Below are 10538 nucleotides of genomic sequence, written 5' to 3'. Positions count from 1 at the left end.
AGAAAACCGAAGTCTTTGCATTGAAAACATTATTTTCAGTCTCAATTTTGTACATGTTAAGATTTTGGGAATTGAGTATTATAAAACTCGTGTCATAACCCTAGTCTATCATGATGTAATCAATATTCTTATCTCATTAATAATAATCTCTCTTCTAGGTGGACGTAGCCAAATTATATATTTATGAACCGCGTTAAATCTGTATAATTTTTATTTTTTACGTTATCTCTCACATTCCATACTAACAAATTGGTATTAAAGTTTCAGGTAATTCGATTGTTTGATTTTAATTTAGATGACAATAGTAACAATATTATGATCAAGTTTACGGGGAGAGAAAAATAGCAGTATGACATATCAAGATGCGGGCTTTACTAAAATAATAGGTCTTATAGGGTCGTTAGAGTTGTTGACAAGAGCAAAAATAACCATAGAAATGGTCATTTTGAGGAAGAGTATGACTGATCAAGATGCGTTCTCTACTGAAATAAAATGTCTTATGGGGTCACTAAAGTTGTTGGTATGAGCTTAAATAATTGTTGAAATGGTCATTCTAGAGTAACAAAATGATATATCAAGATATAGGATCTACTGAAACAACAAAGCTTATGGGGTCGCTGAAATTTCCAGTAGGAGTAGGAACAACCACTAAGATTGTCATTCTAGAGGAGAAGTCATATTCAAGAGTTATGTTGTGTCTTGTAGATAATGTCATCATCGAGGTCTTAAAAGAGGAGACTAATATATAGGCCCTTTTATAGTATTCAAGTCAATGTGAATATTTATTGAGTATACTTGAATATTTGGGTTAACAAAGAAACTATTAAGTTATCTTGGAGACAACTCAAGATTTAAAAGAGAGAGATGATAGAATACTTGGGTCATCTCTAGCATTAAGTAATGCATCTGGGCCATCTTTGGTATTGAGTAATGTATATGGGCAATCTTTGGTATTAATTAAAACATCTCGGCCATCTCGAACATTAGACATTGACTACTATATTTGTGCCATTTTAGCATTAACTAATGCATCCGGGTCATTTTACATCGGCTAATGCATTTGGGTCATTTCTAGCATTGAGTAATTCATATGGACCATCTTTGGCATTGAATAATGCATTTGGACCAATTTTGGTATTGAGTAATGCATCTAGTTATTGGGGTCATTTGTCATTGACTAATGTATCAAGGTCATCTCGACATTGACTACTACATGTAGGTCATCTCAACATTGAGTATTCATCTTACCATCCGGGTCATCTAGCATTGACTAATGAATTTGAGTCATCTCGGCACTGACTATGTATTTGTCCATGCATAATTGATTAATACATTTAGGTCATCTAACATCGACGAATGCATCTTGGTCATCCGACATCGACGAATGCATGTAAGCCATCTAACATTGATGAATGCATCTGGGTCATTCGACATCGACAATATATTTGGGCCATCCAACATCTACGAATGCATTTAGGCTATCTAGTATCAGTGAATGCATCTGGTTCATGCGACATTGAAGAATGAATCAGAGCCATCTATCATCGACGAATGCATCTGATCCATTTGACATCGATGAATACATCTAGGTCATTTAGCATAGACGAATCTATCTGGGCCATCTGACATCGACGAATGCATTTGGGTCATCCTGCACCGACAAATGTATCTGGACCAATTGATATCGACGGATGCATCTAGTCATCCAACATTAACAAATGCATATGTTAAATTGTATTAAGACAACTCCACATCAGAGAGAGTGTATATAGAACATTTTGGCATTGATTATATTTAGGATATTTAATGAATTTAATTCAATACGGAGATTTGTTGAGTTGCCTTGAATTGTTTGGTGTAAGTGAAGAGAATATTGAAGAAAATGAAACTATATCTTTTGGTATATAATCTTGATTTAAGAAAATAGGATTAACAACAAAGAAAATTTGATTTTTTGTTATCGTAATACAAATAGGAAAATATTATTACAATATTTTGGAGACTCTTTAACAAGATATTTGTGTTGACCTAATTAAGACTTATTTAAAAGTGTAGTCGGAGACTTTAGAAAGTTGAAGTTTTAGACTTGAGAGCATTGTTTTCAGTCTCAGTTTTGTATCTGTTAGGTTTTAGGGGACCAAGTACGTGTTATATAAACTCGTGTCATAACCTAATCTATCATTATGTAATATTTATTTTCATATCTTGAATAATAATATATTTTCTTGTTGGACGTAGCCAAGTTTATCTCTGTGAATCACGTTAAATTCGTGTCATTCTTTATTATTTATGTCATCTCTTGCATTTCATTTTAACCATTATTATATTGTTTCATAAATAAAATTATGTTGATGGTTTTAAAAAACATTCAGGAAAAAAGTTTTCTGTTTTGAAAATGATAAAGGTTATTTTTATTATTTCATATTAGACAGTGAATGTCGAATTCATTATCCATTCATATTGCTAAAAAAACCCAAAATAACTTGACATGAATTTTCATTGAATTAATCAAAATAGTAAACAAATAAAAAATATCTTTCACAAACAAGTTTAACATTATTTATAATTATTGTAGAGAATATAATATAAATTATGCCAATACATAGCAAGAATAGCCCCCAAAATAGAGAAGGAACATGAGAAAGATAATCGATGACCCGAAGAGTACCGAGTTAGCTAGGTGGGCTTGTAGTCAATGATGAGTGCTTTGTCGAGAGAAGGGAGGAAAATGCTGGCAAAGTCAACATGTGCGGGATGATTAATGTACTCTTCAATCCCTTTCGTGCTCTCAAAGCTTGACTCAAACACATAGGTGAATCCTTGATGCATGTTCTCAATGCTCACATCCTTCCCCCTATAAATTCAAAAAAGAGAAAGAACAACTTTTGTAAATTAAACCTATTAAAGATATGGTGATTATAAGTTAGTGACTTAAAATAATCACGATTCTAGCTAATGAAGTAGTTTAATTGTGGTTGAGGGGTTGACCAGTGGAAAGCCTTCATGGGTTCAATTAGATCAACAAGATTGGCATAGCCCTTGATAAGTTGTTGGATCTCATCTTCAGAGACACTTTCCTTGAACTTAGCCAGTAAAATGTGCTTCACTAATTCCATTGTATGTCCCTTCTCTTAATTTTCTGCTTGGTTTGATCTTGATTCATCATCGTGTATATATATATATATTCCGACATGAACTTGCAGGTTAACAATATATATAATCCTAATTGGTACTTGTGATATTTTTTGTGATTTTCTTGTTGGCATATATATATATATATATATATATATATATTCCCATGTTAACAATATATATAATCCTAATTGGTATTTGTGATTTTCTTGTTGGCCATTTCTTGGCATATTTGTTGAAATATATTATTATATTATGTGATTATAATAATATTTTCATAATTAATATACACTAGTAAAAAATCGACCTTTACCGACGTTTTTTCCCGAAGGTTTTATAAAACTCTCCTAAATACTCCCGAGAGGAGTAAATCTTTCGGTATTAAAAATAGATTCCGAGAGGGGTGTAAAACCTTCGGTTTTATTAATTATTACCGAAAGTTCTTTGTAGAACTTTCGGTTTTTACATTCCCAAAAAACCAAAAATAATTCTAAGTGTTAGATGTGGGTTAATTGCGAAGGTTTTTACAAAAACCTTCGGTTTTGCAATCCCGGAGATTTTTAATTGCGAAGGTTATTCAAAGAACCTTCGGTTTTACCTTTTTTGAAATTCTCTTTTGCGAAGGTTTTCCAAAAAGCCTTCGGTTTTGACTCAATTAAAAATAATTCTAAGTTTGGTAATGGTTATTTCCGAAGGGTTTTTAATAAACCTTCGGTTTTGACTAATATCAAAACCGAAAGTAATATGAAAACCTTCGGTATCTACCTCTATAAATACAAACCCTAACCCTTTTCTTTTTCATTCCACTCTCTCCTTTCTCTCTCTTCCTCGCCGCAGCCGCCGCCTCCTCCACGCCGGTTCTCTTCTCGCGTTTAGGTTTGTTTCATTTGTTTTTTTTTGTTGTTGTTTATTATTAGATGTATATTTCTTATAATGTAGTTTATATATATTATCTAGATTTATGCTAGTTTAAATTATTTGTTTGTTTCATTGATTTAGGATGGGTGATTCATGGAATAATCTTCGGCATACATCGGAGAAACTGCCTCCGTGTTACCAGAATTTGCTAGCACAAACAGAAATTGCGGCACGTGAGGAAGAGGTGAGACAGATGACGCTGGAAATGGAGCAAATCCGATTGAGGGATGCGGAAAGAGGCCGATTGCTCAGTGAAATTAAAGCGGACAGGGCCGAAATGACCCAGAGATTAGAGAATCTCGAACATGAACTTGTATTGTTGAGGAGTCTACTGAATCAACCACCCCCTCCTCCCACCCCATCTAATAATTTCTAGATTAATTATGTGTTTATTTGTTTTTCCGTACGAACGATGACAATATTTTTATGTGTTTTGTTTTAATATTCATGAATTATTATTATTATGTTTGGTTTGGTTTCGTTTGGTTTTAATATGTTGTTAATGAATTATGTTATTTTTGTTTACTTTTCACCTTTTTTTAAAAAAAAAAACAGCATGGCCAAAACCGAAAGTTTATTTGAAAACCTTCGGTTTTGACCCTCGTTTAAAAAAATCTAAAAAATTTCTAAGGGTAAAAACCGAAGGTTTTCAAATAAACCTTCGGTTTTGACCCCTACTTAAAAAAATCGAAGGGTAAAAACCGAAGGTTTATTTGAAAACCTTCGGTTTTGACCCTCGTTTAAAAAAATCTAAAAAATTTCTAAGGGTAAAAACCGAAGGTTTTCAAATAAACCTTCGGTTTTGACCCCTACTTAAAAAAATCTAAATAATTTCTAAGTATGGGAAGGGTAAAAACCGAAGGTTTATTTGAAAACCTTCGGTTTTGACCCTCGTTTAAAAAAATCTAAAACATTTCCAGGTATGGGGAATGGTCAAAACCGAAGGTTTATTTGAAAATCTTCGGTTTTGACCCTCGTTTAAAAAAATCTAAAAAATTTCTAAGTATGGGGAAGGGTAAAAAACGAAGGTTTATTTGAAAACCTTCGGTTTTGACCCTCGTTTAAAAAAATATAAAAAATTTCTAAGTATGGAGAAGGGTAAAAACCGAAGGTTTATTTGAAAACCTTCGGTTTTGAGCCTCGTTTAAAAAAATCTAAAAAATTTCTAAGTATGGAGAAGGGTAAAAACCGAAGGTTTATTTTAAAACCTTCGGTTTTGACCCTTCCTAAAAAACATCCTGTTTAAGGTCAGGACCGAGAGTATTTTTCAAAACCTTCACAAATTACAATAAAAACCGAAAGTTATACTATTCACTTTCGGTTTTACCACTTCCTAATTTGTTAAATTATTTTGTTTTAAACCTACTAATCTAGACTCCTAGCTAATATAATTAAGTGTGTGTTATATTTTAAAAATGAAGATTGTGTTTGATGTTAAAATCTTTATGATTGTGTTTGATTATATGAAGAAGTGTATATGTATGTTTGTGTTTAATGATCATATGAATGTGTACAAAGTTTGATCATATGGATTGTGTAATGTTTTAAGGTTATCAAATGTGTTAAAATAATGGTGTTCAAAGTCATTAGAAAGTTATAAACCAATTAATTTAACAATTTGTGAAATTGTAATTCTGAAAGTTAATTGTAAAACTTTCGGAAATAATCATGAAAACCGAAAGTTATACAATTAACTTTCGTTTTTATCTAATTAAATTAAATTGTACACATTTCAAAACCGAAAGATTTAGACATACCTCTCGGAATTTAATTGATCAAAACCGAGAGTTATATGATTAACTCTCAGAAATTAATTAAATGATCAGAACCTAGAGGTAATCATATAACTCTCGAAAATTAATCAAATGATCAAAACCAAGAGTTATATGATTAACTTTCGGAAATGACCTTTAAAAAGAAAATAAAACCCGCTTTTTCTCTTTCTTCTTTCCCCGTTTTATTTCTCTCTCCCCGGCCGATTCTTCTTTCGATTCTTCTTCCGCTTCTTCTTCCGCGCCGCCTCCTGCCAGCCGCGTCCTACAGCCAGCAATCGAAGACGAAGCCGCGCCGCCCTTCTCCGATTGACGCCGCCGGTTATTGAAGAAGGCTTTCCGCCGCCAGGTCGCTGCCTCCGCTTGGATCGACGACGCCGCTCGCTGCCTCCGCTTGGATCGACGACGCCGGTGATTGAAGACTCCCGCCGTCGATTGAAGACAGTCGCCGCCGCCTCCTGCTGCCGCCCTCCGATTCAAACTACAGTCGCAAAGGTTAGTTTGATTTTAGGTTGGATTTTGGATTTCAGGTTAGATTTTGGATTTCAGGTTATATAGGTCTGATTTTGAATTTTAGATTAGTTTAATTTTTTATTTTAGGTTTGATTATAGGTCTGATTTTGGATTTTAGGTTAGTTAGATTTTTGAATTATAGGTCTGATTTTTTATTTTAGGTTTAATTATATTGGTTTCATTATATTAGTTTGATTTTAGGTTAGTTTATATTGGTTTCATTATATTAGTTTGATTTTAGGTTAGTTTGATTTTAGGTTAGTTTGATTTTAGGTTATATTTTTGATTTTAGGTTTGATTATATTGGTTTCATTATATTAGTTTGATTGATGGTTATTCAGTTTGATTTTAGGTTAGTTTAGGTTTTGATTATGATATATTTTGTTTGATATGATGATTATTTGGTTTGATTTAAGTTTGATTTAGGTTAGTTTTTGTTTGATTATATATTATTTATGTTATATTATGTTAGAAATATGTTTGATTTAGGTTTTTTTTGAATTATGTTTGATTTAGACTTGATTTTGGTTATTAGATTTGTTTTGAAAATGTTTGATTAATGTTAGATTTAGGTTATATGTTCAATATTTTGGTTAGATTTGGTTTTTATATTGATTTGTTAGATTATGTTTGTTAGATTATATTTTGTTTGGTATATGATATATATAGTTTGAACTTTCGTGGATTTATGTTAAATTTAAGTTAGAGAATATGGTTTGATTTTGTCTGATTTTGGATTAGGACCGTTCGTCTCTTGAAGATCGCCGAGGTTATTCCACCTTCAGCTGCCTCCTCCACCGTTGCAACGCCTCTCCACCGTCGCTAGCACAACTCCTAAAAAAGGTCAGTTTTAAGGATTTTTATGTTGTTAGGATTATATTGGATTTTAGGTATGAATTGAATTGTTTGAATTAGAGTTGATTATGTTAGATTTGGTTTTATGTATGAATAAATTAGATTTTAGGTTAGAATTGCATTGTTTGTATTATATTGGATTTTAGGTATGAATGAAATTATTTGAATTATGTATGATTGAAATAGTGTTTGACTAGGTTTGATTAGTTTCAAAAATTGGTTAGATTAATGATGATTGGTTATTTGAATTAGGCCAGATTATGTTGGATTAGAATTGATTGCTTTGAAATGTGTATGAATGAAATAATGTTAGATTATATGTATGCTAGATTTAAGTTACATTCATGTTAGGTTTTATTATTGTTTGTTTATGTGGAATATTGGTTGGACAATGTTAGATGAAATTGAATTTTGGTTTGATAATGTTAGATTAAATTGAACTTCGGTTGGATAATGATAGAATAGGTAGAAATTATGTTAGCATTATGTAAGCCTAATTAATTTTGACGAATTTAAATTAATAATAATGCGGGTTGTTTTCAATTTTATTAGAAATATGGAAGTACCCGATAAAAGATGGATGACCTTACGTCGAGATCATCCAGATTATGAGGAAGGTGTTGACAAATTCCTCGAGTATGCAGTAAGGAGTACACGCCGACAAACCGTGAAATGTCCCTGCGTGAAATGCTTGAACACGCCGTTTATGGAAATAGACGAAGTGAAGACTCACCTCATCGTTTATGGAATAAATGTTCATTATGAGTATTGGTATTTTCATGGAGAAAAGAGACGTACTACTCAAGTGGTTAATGACGATGTCGATGAAGATGCCAATGACTTCGATGATGACGACGACGATGACCAGTCGGAGGATGCCGTGCCGGAATTCAACGATGCGAGACAGGAGATGAATAATACAGTTAATGAAGAGGTCAATGAAGAACGTTATATGCACGAATTTATAAACGATATGTTCCCCAACGTTAATGACGTCCCGAGCAACGATGAACTAGTCGAAGATGCGCATAGATTTTATAAATTGTTTGATGATTGCAAATGGCCATTGTATGAAGGTGCTCGAATAACGAAATCATCGGCACTACTGAAACTACTTCACATAAAAAATGTATGTCAATGGACGAATTCATCGTTCGATATGTTGTTGCGTCTGCTTAAAGACTACATATTACCGATTGACGCTCAATTGCCAAACTCATACTACGAAAGTAAAAAATTCATTACTGATATCGGGCTTCAATATGACAAGATAAACGCATGTAAGAACAACTGTATGCTATTTTGGAAGGACGACATAAATGAAGATTCTTGCAGAGTTTGCGGTCTTTCAAGATGGAAAGTCGACCAAACAAGTGGGACAGTTCGAGAGAAGCAAAATGGGAAATTCATTCCAAAAAAGGTGTTAAGATATTTCTCTTTAATACCAAGACTGAAAAGACTATACATGTCCTCAAAAACGGCTCCAATGATGAGATGACATAAAGAAGGAAGAGTTGATAGTGATACGTTGAGACATCCCACTGATTCCTTAACTTGGAAGACGTTTGATGAAAATTATACAGATTTTGCTTTAGAATCTCGAAACGTAAGACTGGGTTTATCAAGCGATGGGTTCAACCATTTGCAAATGGGAAAAAATCATACAGTGTTTGGCCGGTTATTCTCGTTCCTTATAATGTGTCACCCACGACTTGCATGGATTCTAGCAATTTCATTTTATCTATGTTAATTCCGGGTCCAAAGAGTCCGGGAGATGCAATTGACATATTTCTCCAGCCATTGATCGAAGAGTTGCATGAACTGTGGCAAACAGGTGTGAAAACGTTTGATGCACACACCTCTCAATACTTTAACATGCGAGCGGCGTTGTTGTGGACCATTAACGACTTTCCCACCTACGCGAATTTATCAGGCTGGAGTACGAAAGGTAAATTCGCTTGTCCTTGTTGCCACAACGACACAGTATCTCTTCGATTGGTTCATGGTTCCAAACAATGTTACTTGGGTCATAGACGCTTCCTTCCACCGAAGCACAAATACAGAAGGGATAAAGAGTCGTTTGATGGTCGAACTGATTATAGAGATCCCCTAGATTATTAACGGGGCAAGAAAGTTACGAGCAAGCACGAGACCTAGAAGACATAATTCTTAGTGCGGATATGAGCAAGAGAACCAAGATATATCATGAAACGCGGGGAGACAATTGGAACAAACTTAGCATTTTCTTCCGTCTGCCTTATTGGAAATCACTATTATTGAGACATAATTTGGATGTGATGCATATTGAGAAAAATATTTGTGATAGCGTGTTGGGAACAATAATGAATGTGAAAGAGAAGACTAAGGATGGTCCTAAAGCCCGTAAAGACTTAGAACTCTTAGGCATAAAATCATGGTTACATCTTATAAATGATGAAGGAGTTGTTCATTATCCAGAAGCGCCTTTCACTTTGATATCCGAAAATAAAAAACTTCTTTGTAATTTCTTGAAAGATCTCAAGTTGCTTGATGGCTTTTGCTCAAATATCGGCGGTTGTGTAAATTTGGAAGAGAAAAAGATTTCGGGATTAAAGAGTCATGATTGTCACATTTTATTAGAATATCTTATTCCTTTAGCAACTCGTGAATTACTTCCAGATAATGTGTATGATGCGTTAGTAAATTTGTCTCGTTTCTTTCGGTTGTTGTGCTTTAAAGAGTTGATTCAAGAGTACCTCGAACAATTATATATGGATATTACATTGACACTTGATGCATCTCAAATTATATATGGATATTACCTCAAATTTGAAATGATATTTCCGCCGTCAATCTTCGACATAATGATGCATCTCCCGGTTCACTTGTCATTTGAGGCTTTGCTTGGAGGACCTGTTCAGTATCGATGGATGTATCCGTTTGAACATTACATGGGAACAATGAAAAGATATTTGCGGAATAATAACCACTCCGAAGCCTCTATAAGCGAGAGCTATCTTGTTAATGAGAGTATTAGTTTATGTGCCAAGTATATGGTATATGGAGGAACAAGAGCAAGAAAATGCACAACCTGAAATCTCGGGCATTTCAATATTTGCATCGTTGGAAGACCTATCTAACGGAAAAGTATACAACTTGGATTATATCGATCGAGTGACAACTCATTCTTACATTTTGAAAAATTGTCCCGAAGCAGAACCTTTTTACATGTAAGATTCGATGTTGCTGTTACTAATTAGCATTAAAGAGTGTGCTATTTAATATTCGATCTATTTGCAGAGATTTTAACAACGAGTCCAGTGGAGAAACGTTTGCTGCATATTTCAAGCATCGAGTGAGTAAATTATA

The 10538-nt window shown here is 33.6% G+C and overlaps 1 protein-coding gene across 1 annotated transcript; it reads right to left on the bottom strand.

The window, feature by feature from the left end:
- Nucleotides 1-2676: 2676 nt before the first annotated feature.
- On the bottom strand, nucleotides 2677-3116 carry LOC124944618 (stress-response A/B barrel domain-containing protein HS1-like). Its single transcript, XM_047484921.1, has 2 exons — nucleotides 2989-3116; nucleotides 2677-2854 (listed from the first exon to the last, which is right to left on the bottom strand). Exons 1-2 carry the CDS (start codon nucleotides 3114-3116, stop codon nucleotides 2677-2679), a joined length of 306 nt encoding a protein of 101 aa, XP_047340877.1.
- Between the last annotated feature and the right edge of the window lie 7422 nt (nucleotides 3117-10538).

This window comes from Impatiens glandulifera, chromosome 1 (genome assembly GCF_907164915.1).
Source record: "Impatiens glandulifera chromosome 1, dImpGla2.1, whole genome shotgun sequence".
Lineage (NCBI taxonomy): Eukaryota > Viridiplantae > Streptophyta > Magnoliopsida > Ericales > Balsaminaceae > Impatiens > Impatiens glandulifera.
Note: the sequence above shows the minus strand (reverse complement) of the source record. Positions and strands in the feature narration are given on the sequence as shown.